Source organism: Marmota flaviventris, chromosome 5, assembly GCF_047511675.1.
Source record: "Marmota flaviventris isolate mMarFla1 chromosome 5, mMarFla1.hap1, whole genome shotgun sequence".
Lineage (NCBI taxonomy): Eukaryota > Metazoa > Chordata > Mammalia > Rodentia > Sciuridae > Marmota > Marmota flaviventris.
In genome coordinates this window covers 71,968,836-71,989,940 of record NC_092502.1, presented here as the reverse complement: position 1 = coordinate 71,989,940, position 21,105 = coordinate 71,968,836, and the positions used below count along the sequence as shown (strand labels likewise).

Here is a 21,105-nt window from a genome sequence, read left to right as displayed (position 1 = left end):
TAGAATTTTTGCTTTGGCTTGTTTTTGCTTGACCTAACTCTAGCTTCTCCCTGTCAGCGTCATCACTTTTCAGACCTTGGATATGAATGTACAGCTCTAGATTTAGTGTATAAACATAAATGATGTTCCTAGCATGGGTCAGTGTCATATTTTCAGGACTGTTTAAGGTAAAACATTTTACACATCTTGCCTTAATGATTTGACCCCTATACACCTATGCACTTATCCTTAGTGATTCTTGTCTCAGACTTGAGGGCAGAAATCTCAAAACTGAAATAAAAACATCATTGTCCTATTGGATTCTTAAGGTTTCATTCCACTGGGCAAGTCTAAGAACTCATTGTCTAAAGGGCTAAAATGTTTGTGTTGGAGCATGGTATTGCAGTGAGGACTAGATGACTCTAAGGTCCTTTCCTTGTTGCCTGTGTAAAGGGGCTATGGAAACTTAGCAATGCAGGGATGTACTTTGAGTTCTCCTAAAAGCAACCCCAAGATGGAGTTGGAATTACAAGAGTTTTACTGGGGGAAATGCCTGGGAAGTATAAAAGGAGAAAAAAGGCAACAGGAATACTGAGGACTGGTAGAGTCTTCTGTCTAATACATGTGAAGGGAGAAGGGAAAGACAAATTAGACAGTTTGTAGTGTAGTTCTTAGGTAAGTCTCATTGACCAAACAGAAATCCCCAGGCCAAAGTTGCCGGTGGGATTCTGTTTACAGTCTTAGGACTGAGCCCACACTAGCACTGTGTTCCTTTATGTTGCTGATTTATGGAGAGAGGGAGAAAGGTCTTGTTTTGGACCCCAAGGATGCCACTTCCCCCACTGACCTTGATTTTTTTTTTTCCTATAGTTTCTCCTTATAGGCTAGATGTTTGCCGGGCTTGAGAAATTTTGTTGCTTGTTCATTTTCGTGTGGATAAGGTTTAATCAGATTCCTACAAGGTCTATGACCCTAGGTTTCAGAAATACTGTTCTGCAGGAGCTTGCCCCAAAAAGTTAACAAGGAGGGGAATCTCACATGGATGGTCTCTGGTAATCCTCTCCCCCCACCCACCCAACAAGAAGCCAGTCCTTGTGGTGTTGTAATATCTTACTGAAGTCAGCCACTCTCTGATTAAAAACAAAACAAAACACAAAACAATACAGAAGCCAGATTAATAACTTCCCTTAATTAACTACTTCCATGAAAGAAGTGTGTGAGTCAATTGGATTAGGACAGCCACAGTTGGGATTGAGTTGGATGCGAAAATTTAGGGGGAAAAACATTTCCTTCCCTTTGGATTCTTAGGTCATGTAGATTAGAAAGATGAAAACTATCTTTTGTATACAAATAAATGGAAACTAATTAAATTGTATTATCTTAGTACTATTATAAAAGACTTGTGGGCCTGGACATTTGTCCAATGAAGCAATGAAAAGTCTTAGTAATTATTATTGTTTTAATAAGAGAGATGGTCTCCACTATGTTGCCTAAAATGACCTGAAATTCAAGATCCTCCCTCTTCAACTTCCTGAGTAGCTGGAGCTATAAGGAAACATAATTGCTCTTGATCTCCATCAAATCATTTTTTGATGCCCCAGAAGAAGTGGGCAGTACTGATGCTATATCATAGGACCCAGGAGTACACCAACCTCTTTTCTTACCTGCTTGCTCTTTAGATTCAAAAGGCCAAGGCTGTGGACCTAAAAATCGTGTTTGCCTTAAAATTGATAGAAGTGGTAGAGCACTTGCCCAGTATGTGTGAGGCACTGAGTTTAGTCTATCCCCAGCACCTCATAAAAAAAACTAAATAAACAAAATAAAGGTATTTAAAAAATGGTGGAAAACACAGTTCCAATTGATGAAATTTTGTATCATATTTTGGTCTTTATCTTTCTTTAGTTGAAAGGGCTATACAGATGCCCTGTTCTTTCTGAACTAAAATTTCTTGGTTTTCATTTTAGAACAGCTTTATTCTACATACAGATGCTTTTGACTTAATTAAAGTGATAGTACAACTTTTGGAAGATACTATGTATCATCTCTTTCAATTCTTATTAGTTTAGATGCTCATGATTAAGGTAGAGGAGAAAATAAAATTTAACTAGTCTCTCCTCTCTGTAAAATGGTTTTAAGCAGATTTAGTGTGTTAAATTACAGCAGGGTTTAGGTGGCTGTGGTTGTCAGCATTCCTCCACATTAGAGTTTACTCTTAATATATATTGCTGATTAGAGAGAGTTATTCCCCTACTTGGAGAAATGTGTATACATATGTAACTACATAGCTATATCTATCTATAGATATATTTTCTTTTTGTTGGGGTGCGGGGGAGTGCCAGGGATTAAACCCAGGAGTGCTTAACCACTGAGCCACATTCTTCAGCCCTTTTTAGTTTTGATCTTGAGACAGGTCTCAATGAATTGTTTAGGGCCTCAGTCTCCCCAGCCACTGGGATTAAAGGTATGTGCCACCATACCCAGCACATTTTCTGTTCTTTTGTGGTTGATCAGGAGCTTTGTTTTATACCAAAAAAAGTCAAATGTTTCCTTAATTGTGCCCAATTCTAAAAGTTGCTAATACCCTAGCACCAGACTGATATACAGAAGTGCCCTGGAGATAATTTAAAACTTTCTTGTTGACAGTCTTGATTGCTCCTTGGAAAGTCTCTTCGGATTTATCAAAAAATGATAGCAGTTTTTAGGGTAGAGAGCCTAAACTTTGCAGGTCTGAATATTTCTTCTGCTGAGATCCTTTTGGGGGGTCTTAGTTGGTAAGCACATACTTGGACCTGTGTTGTATTGAGACTTGTATTATAATGAATAAGTGAGCTTTAAGTGTATTTTTGTTTTTGGAAGGAAGAAGGAATCTTTCCTTTTGAAAGTAAGTGTCCATATTACATTAGGCCTCTAGAATCCCAGTTTTTTGCCTGAATCATCCCTTTCCTTGTCCACTGTTGACATTTTAAAAGTTTTTTGTCCTCCTGTTAGTAAACCCAACAGAGAAAACTGTTGAAAAGGATGTTGTTTACTACACTAGTGGTGGTGAATGGTGTTCCATTTTTATCTTGTAAGTTACACAGTTTGAAACCCATCTTTCTAGTTTTGGGGGCATGTGCATTTGGGCATTTGTTGCTCTTGCAGGATGTTAGGGTCAGGATCATGTAACGGCCTACTTCCATTGTGCTAGAGTTATTCTGTGCCCAGAGATAGATAATTCAGTACATCTTGGTGATATACCTAAGTTGGACATTAGGTGAGGGAAATCTTCCATAAGAGAAGATTACGCAGGTGTTAAACCAAGGCAATCTTTCATTTTTCTGCCATAGACATCAATAACAAAACAAATATAACAATCTTGAAATCTTGATTAATATATACACAGACTGAAATATATATGACCAGACCACTCTTCCTCTGTCAGTGGCTTTCTTGTATTCATGTCTCCCCCTTCCTTTGTGTATAGCAAGCTTTGTTTTTTATTCTTAAATACTAGCCCAACCTTGGGATTGCCCTTTCTGGAATCTCCATCTCTACATTTCAGAGTGGCTTTTGATTTAGTCAGGTTTTCTCCTCCCAGTATAGACTGCCATTGGCTACACAGAGCCATTTGAAATTGGGAGATGATATACCCATTCATACTTACTTGAAGAATCTCTCTTAATTTTAGTGGGCTCTCTGACCCAATTGGCTAAATTTAAAGGAACTGATTTGCATGTATATTGGCTAGACGATAGCACTCTTGTTTGCTGAAGCTTGGAAACATCATTCTCTAAGAACCTTCTTAATAAGTTCTAGGGTGGAATGGCAGTAACATGTGCCAAGGCAATAAAAAAATTAAATATGTGATATTATTAATGCAAAAGAAATAAAAGGCAAATTTATATATAAAGTAAGGTTCTGTCAGTTAAACTTCTGGGCTACAGGGTATGTTTATTTAAAACTGATAGACATTGCTTTTCCAAAAAGTTTTAAAATCATTTTCTACGTCCTGCCCTAGTCTGTAATTATGTACCAACCATCCCTGCCTGCCATTAACACCATTGTGGAAGCCATCACACTCTGAATATGTATACAAAGCTGATAGTGAAAAATATTCTTTTGTTTCTTCTTTAAAGAGGCTTAAAATTGGACAGCATTTTGTATGGATATTGGCATTTTCTTTTTCACAGGTAATATGTTACATTTTTTTCATTCCAACTCTCTAGTCTCAGGACTGGTCATTTTCATATAGACTTGTGTGACTTTTTTTTTTTAATGAAGGAGATTAACTTTATCATGTTTTACAAATATTTCTTCTAGTCACTTGTCTTTTGAAGGGTTTTATGGTTTTTGCTAAATGTAGCTCTGTCATCTGAGAAAATATCCAAATTGTAATGCTCATTTCTTAGCTCTTATTGAGGTAAGAAAGAGAAGGGAAATAGAGTGATATGTAATGTTAGAATTCCTCACCTATTGTTTAAAACTTTTGGATGAAATAAATAGTATTAGGCATACTAGAAACTATTCTATTCTTTGTAATTGAGGGATAGGGTTCTCTTTAAAAGGGGTTTAAGGGACTGGGGGTTGGCTCAGTGGTAGAGTCCTTGCCTGGCACGGGTCGGGCACTGGGTTGGGTCCTCAGCTTCACATAAATATAAAATAAAGATATTTTGTCCACCTAAAACTAAAGGATGAATATTGAAAACAAAGGGAAGGGGGATTTAAGAACATATGTCTACAAAACCATTATATTGTAAGATTAAGGTACTGTTGAGCTTTGCATAGATTTTCAATAACTTCTTGTCGCATATTCAGCTTACACAGAGCCCAGCAGCCATCTGTGGGCCAGGTGGAAATAATGGTCAATTGCTTCTCATGTTATTCACATCAAACCATTTAGGTACACATCCAAAAAAGCAGGGAGTGTGGGTATTGGGAATTGAACTCAGGGATGATCAATCTCTGCTTATATCCTCAATCCTTTTTATTTTATTTTTGAGACAGGGTCTCCCTGGCAGCTGAGGCTCACCTCAAACTCATGATCCTCCTGCTTCAGCCTCCTTAGTTGATGGGATTACATGGGTGTGCCATTGCTCCTGGAGCTGGATGGACTCTGTAAATAGGTGTTAGTCTCCTTTGGTTTAAAAATGTTTTTCCTCAAGATTCTCTTTAGTCCTCAGTCTTCTCTGAAGGCTTCTTGAGGCAATTATTAGCTTGATGCATCATTTCCTTTCTGAAGTTTTATACCCCTTTCTTTATTTGAAACCTTCTTCTGTATGGATGACAGCTTCAGTGTTTCCCTTTTTTCTCATTATTTTGAGAGGAAAAGGCTTTAGGTGTCCATTTTGACTTGGGCCTTATAAAAGGCTAATTTAATTTAATTTTAATTTTCTGAAGACTGATGAAGGCATTGTATATAATTAATTAGACCTTCCTGTTATATTAATTTAGACTTTCCTGCCTCCTTTTAAATCATATTATGCCGCAGTCTAGCTGGGCACAAAATAACCGAGCAGCCACAAAGCCTTGTAGGTTCAAACAGCAACTCTTTATTCCCCAACTCTCACCGGCACTCTACACACACTTCCCGGGAACACACTCCCTCCACCAGGCTCCACGTGCCAATTCTCCCAGAACCCCTCGGGAACTCAATGGGAACTCCAAAGTAGCAGCGGGCACCCCGAGGCAGCAGGATCCGTTCTAATCCTGGAGCAGGGTCACCTTTCAGCCATTCCCTCTGGCAAAAATGCCAGGCGTCATTCTGACTAAACTGTGGCTCTCAACAATATTAAGGTTAATAAAACCTTGAGTTTGACCCTCTTGTCCCACCCTTTCCAACCTTACTCTAGATTAAAAGGAGAACAGAAAGCAGTATTTGGAGTTTGAAAAGTCTTAATGTTTTTCCTAATGACAAAGAAACAGGAGACTGGTGATTTGCCACATTAAGTCATATGACTTTTAAACATGTCTGTAATTGGCTACTTGTTTTTCTTTTCCTCCACAGCCAATGACAGATAAAGTCAACAGGTAATTGACTGAGGATCAGTTATTTTAAAGATTCCTCACTACTTCCAATAATGTTTATACAAGTTGAGCATCCCCAATCTGGAAGACTCTGAAATCTGAAATATTTCTGGTTCAAAGCATTTCAGATAAGGGATGTTTAACCGTTATATTCTAAGTTTGCTTTTCTTAACATTATGTTTGAGTGACTTTATTTTTGCCCCAATTAAACTATTGCTAAAAATTCATAATGAGTTTAATTTCAGAAGTAAAATCATGTTTTACAGATCACTAAGCTTTCCACTTTGATCAAGCTTTGTGTTAAGGCTGTGAGCGTGTGTGTCTGTGTGTGTATGTATATACATATAATCATTCCCCCTGCCTTTTTCAGTACAGGAGGTTGAACTTGGGGGGGCCCTTACATGTTAGGCAAGCACTGTACCATTGGAATCCTAAAACTGCTATTTGAACTGTACTTTTTTTAAAAAAGTAATTAAAAGTGGTCTATCTAATGTAACCTCAAAAGTTTAGTAAATAACTGCTTCTGATCTGCCGTGTCTTGATTAATAAGGCATAAACTTCTATTTCTCACAGTAATAAGAAAGACAAATTGATTTTGGGAGCAGTTTGGCAAATATCAGAATTAACAGATTCATGGAATGAATTGCACTGTATCTAAATGAATTTTCCTATGTGACTAGAATTCCTTCAAAAGTCAACTCATGGGGGGCTGGGGCTGTGGCCCAGTGGTGGAGCACTCGCTTAGCACACACAAGATCCTGGGTTCTATCCTTAGCACCACATAAAAATAAATAAATAAAATAAAGGTACTTTGTCCAAGTACAACTAAAAATTTTGTCCAAGTACAACTAAAAAATAAATATTAAAAAAAAAATCATTTCATGGATTTGGTTTTATATAATTTTCACAGTAAATCCTTTTACCCAAATTGAGGGAAAATCTGGGCATTCTTGGTGGCAGGAGATTGGGCTCTTATATCGTCAGTGAACCCAACTTTTGGGTTTCAAATTCCAAATAGTTTCAGAATAGATGATTAGAGATACCCTCCAAAATTGACAAGGAACAATGACAGACATTACTGAGTTTATTTAGAGAAATTTTCTTGAAGTAAATGTTTGGGTGTCTAAGGAATGTGCTGAGACTTTCCAGATTGAAGCATTGATGATAAGATGAGTTTGATTTTGATTCAATTTTAGACATCTTTTGTCTTAGATCCTGGCATTTCGACTTTGAGATTGTCAGTGACTTTTTAGTTTTGAGTTCTCTTTTGACTGATGGCCTTGAATAAATTAAAAGTTTTCTGCAGGTAGCAATCCTCCAACCTGAATCAGTTTTTGTTGATATTAGTAGATTACCAACTAAAGTAATATTAGCAGACTACTTAATTTTATTGGCAGTTCAGGAATGTTGGTGGAAAGGGTAAGGAATGAGACCCTGGCCAGGGTCTTCATAGTGACCATCTCAATTTTTCACTTAAATTTCAACTCTTAATATTTGTAAGTTCCTTCTTATGTCCTTTCTCTTCTTTGCTAAATAACCTGTAGTCCTCAATGTTCTTTCTGTCTTTTCTTTAGTAGTGTGTAGAAATGAAGTCAGAGAGATAAGTGGCATTGTCCCTCACTTAACAGAAGATGTAAATAACAAATCATGTAAAACATACAACCAGATCTCATCCTTACCCATTTATCTGGTGTGCTGGCTTATATACTGATAGTATACTCATACCAGAATGTTTCAAGGGCACCCAAAGGGAGAACACTGGGTTAAATTCCTTAGTCCATTTATATCTCTCCGATGATGATGATGAAGAAGAAGAAGAAGAAGAAGAAGATGATGATGATGATTTTATTTTTGGCCATACTGGGTACCCTACCACTGAGCTGTATCCCCAGCCCTTTTTATTTTATTTTTGGGACAGGGTCTCAAACTTGCTGAGGCTACCCTTGAACTTGTAATCCTCCTGCCTCAGCCCCCCAGGTTGCTAGAATTGCAGGTGTGCACCACTGTGTCCTGCTTCCCCTGTGTTTACTAACATGTTTTTCAGAAACAACTACATATGTTTTGGGATAGGGGAGGGGACTTCTAATGGACTTCCTAGTTTAATGTAGCTTTTGTCTTACTAGGTATTTCTAAGGACACAATTAGCACCACCTGGGATAAAAACTTTGTCCCCTTTCTTTCATCTAGCAGCTATTTTGTTTCTATTCAGAATATTACCCAGGCAAATCTCAACTCATCACCACCCTTTCCCACCTCTATAGAAGTATTGATTTATATACCTTTCCAAGAGTGGCTAATATCTTCTTTTCTGTACACTACAATTGCATTAAGCTTAGCCTAGAAGTTCTTAAAAAAAAAAAAAAAAAGACAATTTCACAAAGCATTCTGATTTGAACTGTATAATATACATTGTTAACTCTGATTATGGTACATCTTAGTTTTAAAACATTGTTTTGTATTGGTGTTAGTGTCAGGGACCATCTTTGATCTCTGACTTTCTTTAAAAATCTCATAGTTCATCAACATATAACTTATTCTACTTATAGTTCAAGGGCAGCTTGTTTATTAATGAACTTGGTGTATGCTGAATCTTGAGTTAACACAAAAATGTATTTTTAAACAAATGGCTTTGTCTCTTGGCTCCTCTTATTTTGGTAAAATCCTTTCAATTCCAATCTCAGATAATATGGAAACCAAGAGTTGTTAAGTTTTTATGAAGAAAACCATATAGGATACTTTCCATATTTTATAACTTTGGTCTAAAAAAGGTATACTAAACCAGGCTGGGTGGTGCATGCCTATATTCCCAGCGACAGGGGAGGTTGAGGCAGGAGGATCACAAGTTTGTTGCCAGCCTAGGCAATTTAACAAGAGCCTGTCTCAAAATCAAAATAAAGGGGATAGGGATAGGGCTGGGTTGTAGCTTAGTGGTCGACTGCTTGCCTAGCACGTGTGAGGCACTGGGTTTGATCCTCAACACCACATAAAATAAATAAATAAATAAATAAATAAATAAAGGTATTGTGTCAGTCTACAACTAAAAACACTTTTAAAAAAAAGTGATGGGGATATAGCTCAGTGGTAGAACACCCCTGGGTTAAATCCCTTGTATTGCATGTATGCCTAAATATATAAATAAATTTTAAAAATTAAAAAGTTGTACTTTTTTCAATGTTTATAGAGCACTAAATAGCTATAGACTCTTACTAAGGTTCCCTGTGAATCTGAAATGTTTATCTCTTACGTTTTTGTGTAGGCTGGACGTAAAGAAAGAAGTGATGCACTCAATTCTGCAATCGATAAAATGACCAAGAAGACCAGGGACTTGCGTAGACAGGTAAGCTGGAAGAAAGTACTGATTGCTTTTCTAAGTTCTTGATTTTGTAGCTTTAATTAAAATTCTAATAAATACTGGATTAAATAATGAATAAAAAACTTTATGTGCAGCAGATTAAACCCAGGGCCTTACACATGCCAGGCAAGCGCTTTACCACTAAGTTATATTCCCAGCTCCTTTTATTTTTTTATTTTGAGACAGTATCTTGCTAAGTTGCTGATGCTGGCCTCGAATTTAGGATCCTCCTGCCTCAGCCTCCTCAGTAGCTGGGATTACATGTGTGCCACGGTTTCAGGCTTGGGTTTATGTTTTTATTGGGGGGAAAAGGATGGATTTTCACAGAAAAGTGACTGTCTCTGTATTTTTGCTGATAAAGTCCATAATGGCTAATAAAATCTCATAGGGATATGGAATAATGTGGTCCCATTGGGGTGGACTGAATAAGTTAAGTCTAGCATGAAAAGGATGATTTGGGGACATATGAAAATACCCTCGAAGGATCTCGTTATATTATGTACAGTAGAGACAAATATTCCAATTACTCATTTGACTTGCCCCATTCTGATCACATACTTGCAGTTCCCTTAGATCTTTTTTTTTTTTTTTCCCTTAGATCTTTGGTGGAGATATGTTTCTAGTTCAAGTATGATAGGTATAGAGGTATTTGGCGTGCTGAGATTTCCATCTGAAAATCAGATTGAGTTTTAATTTTTAAAGAAGTTAGGATTGAATTTATACGAGAAAGTATTAAGACATAAGACATTATAATTAATTCAGACAATTTCTAAAAAACTAGTAGAGAGACATTTTATTGCTCATGTCTGATTTAAAGCAAAATTAAAGACAGAACTATCCCTGATTCAATTTCCTTTTGGTGAACAGTATCAGGAATGTTTGTAAAGATGGCGTCTGGTTTGTAGCTCAATGGTGGAGTACGTGTTTAGCATACATTATACTCAATTTTGATCTCCCAACTCCACCGCCACCCCCCAAATTTTATAAAGATATCCTTTAAGTTTTAAAGTGCCTAGTGTGTTAGCACTTTTAGATAAGCCAGAAAGTTCTTTTTTTCTCTTTTCATTTCATTTAGTTAATTAAGCTAATTATATATATTCAAGGCTGCGTGCCACTTCACCCAGAGCTGCTTTCTGTTCAGCTTTGTATTATTCCTGTAAGATGTAAGCCTTAGTTTTGTAGTTCCTAAGAAAAAAGAATGTTGTCTTGAAAACTGAGATTCTATCTGAAGTGTTGTGAGTATAGTGGAAACCACTGTCTCCATGATCATATGTTTCCTGTGTTGCAGGTTATGGCAATTGCATTACTGGTTGCACTCATATATTGCACTCATATGAGTGCAACCAATCTATCATATGCTTCTATTAGATTTAAATGTACAAAAGAGAAAAAATGATCTAGCTACTTGGTGGAAATAAAATCAAATTTATACAATTTAATTATTAGCTCCGCAAAGCTGTCATGGACCACGTTTCAGATTCTTTCCTGGAAACCAACGTTCCACTTTTAGTATTGATTGAAGCTGCAAAGAATGGAAATGAGAAAGAAGTTAAGGAGTATGCCCAAGTTTTTCGTGAACATGCCAACAAATTGATTGAGGTAAGTACATTAGCAGTTTCATTAACTGTTAAGTAACTTGGTGAAGTGTGGCAAGTCTAATTTACATGCTTTAATCAGCTAAAAAATGTTAAGGGTTCACCTAATATGCAACATGTATAAAATGAGAATTTTATTGTCACTGAATATCCCAAGCCACCATTTTTGTCAGTTTTACACTAATTATATAGACAGACTCCATCTTAGAAACTTCACATCATAACAATGTTAATATGAGTAAAGATATATCATGGCACTGTTTTAAAAGCAGTGTAGAAAATGGTTGTAGCTAAGAGCTGGAGCTCTCAGGGAGTCACATTGTCTGGCCTTGTCTCCTGGCAGGTTACCTAAGCCCTCTCAATTTCTATTTCTTGTCTGTTAGATGAGGATACTAATGATACCTACCTTGGGGTTATTTTAAGGAACAAAAGATGATGTATGTCAGGTGCTTACTAGTTTTATGTCAGAGTCATAGACTCAGACCCATCTTATTACTTTAAAAATGAAGAAAATTATTCTGAATTTTAAAATTTCTCAATCAGTAAGAATGGGGTGAGGATGAATACTCTGAACCTATATAAATCATGATATGATGGATTAATTCCCAATCAAATACTAAGCTTTTTATAGAAAATATTTCTATCAACAAGAGTAGGTGGACTTGCTCTCTATGTAATATGGAATTATCTATTTTATTAAAAATTTTAAAAATGAAGCATATTTAAAAATTTTTAAATTAAAAGTGAAGAAAATGAGCCCTGACATGATGCTAATTAGATATATTTACAGAGTAGAAATCTGTATAGCAGTGGTTGGTTTGTTTGTAGGGTCATAAGAATAAAAAGTGAATTGTCATTAAATTTCCAGGTAAGTTAAGCTAACTGAATTTGTTATTATTTAATTTATTCATTACTATATTTGTGAAATGTGACACACAGTAAACATATACTCAAGTTGTTTAATTTTATAAATTAATGCAAAACACTTAAAATTTGATGAAGATATTATGTAAACCATTTGGTAAGTTGGTTATTACCTAAGAACAGAAAATGGCCTTCATGTGAAATGTGTGTCTTGTGCATTTGAATTTATGGTAACATTAGCCCAGGTTAATACCATAAAAATATTCCAAGGAAAACATCAGTAATCACATTAAATGCATTACTAATTTTAAATCTAGTTTTTTTGAACATTAATTGTTATTCTGACCTGAATTGATTATGTACAGAATACATAGGTAAGTCTACTGCTATTTAAGTTAATAATTTTGGCATCTGCAACTAAAATTGGAGACTTTCATTTGTGTCTCCATTAAGCATAATCTTGTTCGTAATGGTCACATGACAACACGGATGTAATTTCCAAATGTACAAAGATTGTGTCAGGAAGGCAATCACTTATAAGTAGCTTGTATTAGGGTTTGTCTGAGTGATAGCAATCAAGGACACTGCCAGCCTTAACAAGCTCAGTGTGGCAGCTAAAGAGAGGGCAGCCCTTGTTTTTGCTTGAGTTGGAGGGCCCTTTATTGTTGCCAACTGCATTATCTTCAGCCTCTATCCAGCGTTAACAGAACTAACACTTTCTGAAGATGGACTATATACCAATACTCTGTACTTTCCACAACAGCATTTTTCAGGTAAGTGAATTGAGGCTTAAAGACTTTTAAGTGCTTGCCTAAGTTTAGTCAAATTGTATCCCTGCAACAATGAGAATTGTGTGCCCCAGCTCATTATCTTAGTGATAGCCTAATACTCACTGAGAAGCACAGGGGTGGGGTGGAATTGGTAACATTGGAGACCTTGCTTCAGAAGTTTTCCCAAGCTTGTGATTTTTATTTCATTCTGAACATCACTAAGTGCTCCTTTAGAGATTAGAATGTATTCCCACCACAGCTCAGTTCTAACCCTTTTCTAACCTCTTTCCCTTCTCTGTGTCCTCAATCCCCACACCCGCCCCCTTCTTATCTATGTATTAAATGACATGTGGCCTTTCAATGCCTGAGGCATAACCATAGGCTTTGTAATACCATTCTATAAACAGTTAAGTTACATTTATAATAATAGAGATAGTAAGATATATAATTGCATATGTCTATGAAAAGGAAATGAATTTTCAAAGTGTTTTAGAAGCTTTAAATTCCTGACTCAAGGCAAAGCTTTATTCTTCAATGACAAGGCTTCTTTACCCTTTACTACTTTTGCGTTATAATGAAATATATTGAACTAGTCAAAGATTTGTTTTGGCAAAGTTAAAATACCTCCTTGTGAGCGGTTTGTTAATTTTTTTTTTTTTTTTTACTTCTTTTTAGTCATTCCCTCCTAATTGGAGTAGATGTCTACAGGCCAATTTTGGTTTGAGAGCCATTTTCTTTGGGGCTGAGGGAAATGAAAAGCTGAGCTGAGCTGAGCTCAACTATGGGGATAAGGCCCTGGCAGGAAAGGAGAAGCTCAGATTTTGCAGCCTCTCTGCAGAATACTACCAGATACATTTGGGAGAAGTGGATCTCCTAAAATACTACAGTACAGTTCTGATACTAACCATCAGGAATTAGTAAAGTCCCACAGATGAATGCCATGGTCCCCAGCAAGATTGCCCATATCTCAAATGCTAGCTGCCAGTTTGGGGTACCCAGGCCACTTCTACTCTGATCAACTGGCTACAAATCTAGGGGTTTCCCGTGATCCATCGCAGGTTTAATAATTCATTCGAACATTTCATGTAACATTTTGTTTAAAAGGACGTATATCAGAACTGACCAAATGAAGAGAGGCACAGTGGGCAACTGGGCAGGGCATAGATGCAAAGATGTACCCCTTCGCAGTGGAATCGAGGCACATCCACCCTCCTGTCACATCCATGTATACACCAACCAAGTAACTTCTCTGTTTGTGTCCAGAGTTTTAGTGAGGTTTCATCGTAGTTATAATTAATTGAATATATGATTTAATGGAGCTTATTTCCAGTTCCCCTCTCCTCCAATAAGGAACTGACCTTAGAGCCCCAATTGTCTAATCAGATGGTTGTCCCCCTCACCTAAATCACCTTATTAACATAAATTACTAGGGCCAGCTGTGAAAAATCAAGAGAATCTTATCACTACTGAAATTTCAATAATTTGTACATTCCTTCCCAGAAATCTAGCACACGAAACAAATTAGATAATATTCAACACCTCCTTTGAAGGTATGTGGAATGCATAGTTTTCAGGTAGCTTGACTTCACAGCCAGCCTACCTTGCTACCAAACCATAAGCACAACATGGAAGCAGTAAGAGAGGACAGGTTTGTTTCCTGTAGCTTATGTAGACCCTTTTTATGGCTTTTACCCAGTCATGTACTACTTCTCTTACCTTGTAACTATTTGCTTTATTTGAGTTTTGTTTTTCCCTTTAGTTTCTGCCCTGTAGCAGTCAGGCTTTCTCTTTTCTCCAGGAAATCAAATTCATCTCTTCATACCAGGGTGAGTGGTTCTTCCTCCTGAAATTAAAGATTCTCACTGTGTGGATCCCTTTCTGCAGCATTTTTTATCATCATGTAATCTTTCTTTGACTCCTTCAGTTGTGAGAAACTCACTTCCTCCAGAAGTAGTATATTCTAATAGTAGAGTCTCTGGTGATTAGGAGCAGAGGGCCAGTCTCCTCTTAAACCTTCCCACCCATCTTGCTGCTCCACATGTGTGAGTTGAGAGTTACTTTGAGTATACAGTATATATCTATATATTTCTAATATGTGGTATGGAAAAAGAATATAAAATAACTTATTGGTAATTTTTGATAACTGTGTACATGTTGAAATAATATTTTGGGGTTAATAAAACATCATTAATTTTGTCTTTTAGTTTTTTTGGTGTGGCTACTAAATAATCGACAAGTTCTCATGTAGTTCACAGTATATTTCTGTTGGACAAATTACTAGTCTACATGATTTACTCAGGCCCTCCAGAGGTTCTCTTCATCACAGTTCTTCCCTGGCTGCCCTCCATTCAAGTGCCAGCCCTCACTGAACACCTCCTTCAGTGATAGCAGATAGAGGTAGAGCTATAGCCAAGACTTCCATCATTCCAGAGGTAGACTGTGTATCCCAGGATGGCTTTGGCCTTTGGGCAGCATATGCGCTCTGTGATGCCTCTGAGCTCATTGTCAGTCAGAGCTTCTGGGTTTTTCCTGTGGAGGTGATACTGCACATTGCCATCTTGTCCATTCCTGTCAGTATGGTGTGTGTTAGTGTACAACTATATGTGTGGGTTTGACACTCATTGAATATAAATTTACATCCAATTTAGTGTTTTATCAGGATTTCTGTTGCCATGTTCTTCATATTATTGGCTACCTCTTTGAAATTTTTTTATCTTCATTTTAGGAAGATGAGTACGTCTTTTCTACTTTTATCTAATCTGATCTTTAAAAAAATATGTTGACTTAAGACAAAGAACAAGATAAGAACCTTTCTGCTTGCTACTGAAAATCATTCTCTTGATTGGAACAGTTAGCCCTTTAGCCAATTAAGACTTCCTTTAATTTTTATTTATTCACTTTATTTTTTGTGGTATTGGGGATCGAACCCAGGGGTACTCTACCACTGAGCTCTATCCCTAGCTAGCCCCCCCCCCCCCTTAAATTTTTATTTTAAGTTTTAAATGGACGCAATACCTTTATTTTGTTTATTTTAATGTGGGGCTGAGAATTACCTTACGTGTGCTAGGTAAGTGCTATACCCTTGAGCCACAACCCCAGCCCCTCCCTAGCTCCCCTTTTTAAAAATTATTATTTTTTTAAGTTGTAGATGGACACAATCCCCTGCCCTTCTTCTCCCCCACCCCTTCTCTCTGTCTTTTGTGCTGAGGATTGAACCCAGTGCAGGTGAGTGCTCTACCACTGAGCCACAACCCCAGTTGTCCTCCCCAGCCCCCACCCCTGCCAGCCCTTTTATTTTTAATTTTGATCCGGATCTCAAAAGTTGCCACATGTGGCCTTACACTTGAAAATTTGGAATCCTCCTGCTTCAGCCTCTTGAGTAACTTGGATTAGAGGCTTGCATCTTCATGCCAGGCTAAGGATTCCTTTATTTATCTTGCTAAGTCATCTAGATAGAACATGTTCACACCATACCCTTCATATCCTTTTAATGTCTACCTTGTTTACCTCCATAAAAATGAGGTGACAATAGGAATAGTCTGTTCTAGCAGCTTCTTTGTGGAGACTAGCTGCCTTCCACTTCCCAGCGCAAGTTCTATTAAAAATACTATTCAGTAATTTAATATCATTAAAACCTAGAAATGGGAAGCACATTTGCAAGGTTGATAGAGAGCATCTGCCTTGCAAAGTGACTGTCCAGGTAGTTGAGAGTTACTTGTCCATGTTGGCTCAAGTGTGTTGATTTTGACCTTTTTATGTTTGATAACATTGATGTACTCCAAAAAACATTATATAGACTTATAATTAAACTTTTAAAAAAATAATGGTTTCTCTATGAACACTTGGGTGCTGCTGTGTATATCATTCAGGTAGCTGCTTCTGGAGTTAGATGACCTCTCTCATCTAATCCCTGAGGTGTGTATTTGGTGTTAGAAAATAAGTTTTTCAACACTGATAACCAGGTTCCTTTCCAGAATCATGTGGGGATGCCATGCGATCACTGCATTGGAGATCTAGAGCCACATAAAAATCTCAATGGTTAAGGTGCGCCTAGGGTTGTCTGTGACAACACTGCTTAGACTCATTTTTCCTAACTTATTTATTAGAGAAATAAGAAGAGTCTCTGAAAGTAATCCTATGCAGAATAGTGTCTGAGGGAGAAAGATAAAAGTGCCAATTTAGATTAGGTTCGGTTTTAGCAAACTGCCATTTTGAAATACAGCGGGGCGTGGCGGGGGGGGGCTATGAAAATGTGATCACAAGTTCACTTTAGCAAATTTATAAAAATTTTAAAAACACAAGAAAATAACATTGTGGTGTAGATTCATATACAGTAATGTATGTGAATGGTTTTTAAAAAAACATACACAAAATTGATGCAGGGGATTATTTATTGCATTAGATGATATCATAACATGTTATAATGTAATTTGTTTCCCCCCACTTATCATATCATGGCCATTTTACCATGCACAATGTATGTGGTACAATGTATATTACTAGACCATTTATTTAACATATATTCTTCTTTTATCTAATCTGATCTTTAGGCATTTAGGTTATTTAGGTTGTTCTTATTACTGATATATTATATGTTTTATGTATGTATATGTTTTATATATATGGATATAAAATGCTTTGATAAAACATCTTGTATTTTTCTTATGCCAGTGTTCCACCTAGTTTTCCAAGCTAAAAATCTAGTACTTATCCTTGTTTTTTTAAACCCCATTATTTTCCATATCTAATCAATAAGTCCCCATATCATTCACTTCCTTAGTCCAAGCTGTCATTTTTTACTGTATATTTGCAGCAGCCTCCTGAATTTTGATTTGTTTGCTTGCACTCTTATTCCTCTCTAGCCTCTTCTTTGCAAAGGAATGAATATGATCTCTTTAAACTAGTTCATATCATTCCTTTGCTTCATGACCACCATTGGCTTCCAGGCATACTTGCAATAAAATCCTAAAGTCCAGGTTGTTAGCCATGGCCCAGAAAGTACCTTGTCTGCTTTTCCAGCTGCACTTAGTCCTGAATTTTCTTGCTGGTTGGTCCCTTCCATGATCAACTACTTCTTCCTTTTTGATTGTGTCTTAACTATGTCATCTAGCCAGATGTTACTGCCATAGAGAGGTTTTCTTGGATTCCCTCTGTCTCATCCTCCGGCAATCATTTTTTTCATCTCATCACCTGTTTTTTGTTCTTCATAGCTCTTATGTGCTGAGATTTTTTGGATTTGCTTACTTTTCTTTCTTGTCTGGACCCATCTATTCCAATAGAACATAAATTCAATGAGAACATAGACCTAGAAGAATTCCTAGAACATAGCAGGTATCCAACAACTATTGAATGAACTCCTATTTCTGAAAGTTACCAGTCACCCAGTTGTTCGTTATTCAGATTTCTGAGCAACCATGCCCAAATACTCTGATTCAGTGGTCTGAGGACTATATTTTGGGAAATGCACAGTTGTGCAGTACAACAGAATAGCAAGTGTTAGTGAGCTTTGTCTTGTTCATAGATATTGGTAAAATTTATACAAAAAGACATCATAATGTATCCTTCTTATAATGGGGAAGAGTTTTGATCTTCTGGGATGTGGAGATGAAGAAAAAAACTGGGAGATTGGGAGTTTTTTTTTTTTTTTTTTTGTGTGTGTGTGTGTGTGTGTGTGTTTTCCAGTACTGGGATTGAACCCAGGTTCTCTGTACAACTGCGCTATATCTCTATACCACCCCACCCCTTTCTTTATAATTTTTTTGGCATGATCTTCCTAAATTGCTGAGGCTGGCCTTAAACTTGTGATTTCCCTGCCTCAGCATCCTGTCTCTTGAGATCACGTGTTACACCACATACTTGGCAAGGAGAGTTTTATTTTGTCTTTTAAGATTAAATGACATAGATTTGAGCAGTATTATTTTATTTACCTAAAAAAAAAAAAAAGCTTTCAAAAACATAAGCAAACTTTCTGTATTAGAAAGAGAAAAATGTTAATAAGATTCTTATAATGAATATTATGGAGTTCCTAATATATCCAGGTGACTATTGTGGATACCAAGGATATAATAGTTTGTAAAAGAAAAATCCCTACTGACATGAAGACTGTCTTTTACCAAGGAAGGAGAGAGAATCATAATAAATGTGAATTTTATGTGGTTTATATATTTTGTATAATGTAGTGTTAATTTTGCTGAAGGGAGATAAAAAAATTGTTATCCATTTTATCAGTGTTTAAAATGGAAGTTGAGTACAAAAGCTGTTTTTTTCATTAGCCTTTTAATACATGCCCAAAATAAATTTAGAGCTAATATTTTGCTTCTTGCTAACTTAGTTTTTGGAAGTCTTATATATTGCTTCAATAGACTAATTTCCCCTTGGATCAAATGAAATAGAATACAAAGTTTATGCTCTAATTTGGGGTGTCATAATGTTTCTTCAAATGGTATGAATAGTTCCTGAGTAGTATTAGAAAATAACACCATCTTAAAGTAGAAACCTCTTATGGTGCCCTATGTTGTATATCATGTTATAGAAATACAGGTTGGTTTCAAGAATGAAAACCACAGGTTAACGGTTGAGGTTTTATCAACAGAAGCAACTTTCCTTCTGTGTACACACAGTATCAGTAACTATGTGGCCATGGCTGCCTATTGGATCCTTCTTATAATGACTTTTGTGATTTTTCTTGAAAGTGAATATCAAAAATATTTGCCATGAGATTTTTCTTAACTGTTATTTTCTGAGGATCTGAATGAGACTTCTGATTTTCTTATACTATAGTAATCTATGTAACTAGGTAATTCTCTGCATGGTTTTGAAGCCCTCTTTTCATATGTGAAGTGTGTATAGATTTTGTATGTCCCAAGGGTCATTGAGTGAGGGAAGTAGGAGCTGAGGGGCAGTGTTAGTGAACTGGGTGATTTTACCATTTTTTTTTGTTCTGGAGTATAGCACTGAAGGCTTTTTTTCTTAATTGTTTGGTTGCACTTCTTTCTCTCACATGAAGTTAATTTTTTCTTTATGTTGCTCTTCAATTTAAAGTGTATTGATGTAAAAAATTAATTTGCTGTCAGAAATATTAACCTTTTGTCAATAATGCAACAACCATATGTCCTTTTAATTGCTTCGTTTCTTGCCCACCTCCTTTGGCAGTGAGCAGCTTAATAGCTAAAGAGTAATCAGTTTCCCCTTTAATTTTGTTCTCTTCTGAGTCTTATCAATTTTATAAATTGAGAATGAATAGGAAAAATGCCATTCATAAAGTCATGCCTATAAAAACTATATATAATTTAGTATCCCTTTCCTTTCAGATTCAGATACTATATTAGAATGTGCCTCTTATTATACTGAATTTGCTACAATAAGATAGTATCTCATTCATAGCCTTATGAATTGAAAACTAAAAAGTGAATGTAACTGGTGTGCTTTTGAGTTATACTGTCATCACTTGCTCCCCCTCTTCCAATATTTCTCATTATCAGGGACTTCATAGAGTATAGCTTTATTGGTTTGAAATGTGTATTTTAACTACAGATTGAATGATTGGCATTATAACTTTTATTCTGTGATATGCTGATATGTGGTTGAAGAAGGCTCTATGAAGAGCATTTGAATTAAACATTGACCTTACATTACCACCTGTGACATCTTGGGTATTTTCTCAGTGCATCTGTTGGATATTATAGGCTGAAAATCTGGCCAATAGCAAATTAAATGAAGCTTCAGTTTTTTAAAACTGAAAGATGTTTGCATGAAAGAAGTCAGGTATCCTTGGGGGATTTCTAACCTTGGATTCCAGAAGAATTCTAAACACACCAAACTTGGTTTTCTTACATTTTCAAGGGTCTTTAAGTTCAGGTACACATGGCTGTGTGAAAGAAGTGTCCCGCATGTACCTTATCCACAGACAAGCTTGCTTTTTTTTTTTTTTTTTTTTTTGTGCCTGAACTTAGCCACCTTGTCAGATTATGGGACAGTGAGGTGATAAGCAGTTGGATAAGCCCTGTTCTCAAGAGGCCTCAAGATTCTTTTTGTTGTTGTTCTCTTTTGAGTGTGGTAGGATGATTAAGGAATCATTCTGCCCAACCTTGACTCTTTTCCAGAACAGAGTAAATAGCCCTCCAGTTACCCATCATGAAACAACACTAACAATGGGCTCATCTATTGACAGGCACCTTTCTAGATTTAGTAGTGCATTCTCATGAAGTAGAATAGACATAAGAGACTGTCATTCGTACAGTATCATCTAAATTTAAATGATTACAGATCCTCTGGTGATCTACAAGTAAAAACCTTAAAAATATATAAAATATCCAAGCTGTCTAAAATACTTTATTATTTTTTCAGTAAATACACTATTCTAATCCTGTTTTGTATCTGCTGTTGCAATGCTTATATTTATATTCTCCTCTCTAGAATTAGATTGACATGACTTATTTTGAACAAAAACATATGATAAAATAGGGAGATAAGGAAAATTGGGACCAAGAAAAGAATAGTAAACAATTACAAACTTAATTGCCATGCTTGAGTTTGGATTTTA

General features: G+C 36.3%; 1 protein-coding gene across 3 annotated transcripts in view; it reads left to right on the top strand.

Annotated features, from left to right (window-relative positions):
* The window catches only part of Ctnna1 (catenin alpha 1), a 177,355-nt gene that overhangs the window by 113,761 nt on the left and 42,489 nt on the right, over positions 1-21,105 (top strand). For all 3 annotated transcript variants that reach the window (XM_027927472.3, XM_071612324.1, XM_071612322.1), the window contains 2 exons: positions 9,239-9,319; positions 10,781-10,933. In XM_027927472.3, the coding sequence (XP_027783273.1) occupies positions 9,239-9,319; positions 10,781-10,933 (234 nt within the window). The remainder of the gene's footprint in view (positions 1-9,238; positions 9,320-10,780; positions 10,934-21,105) is intronic.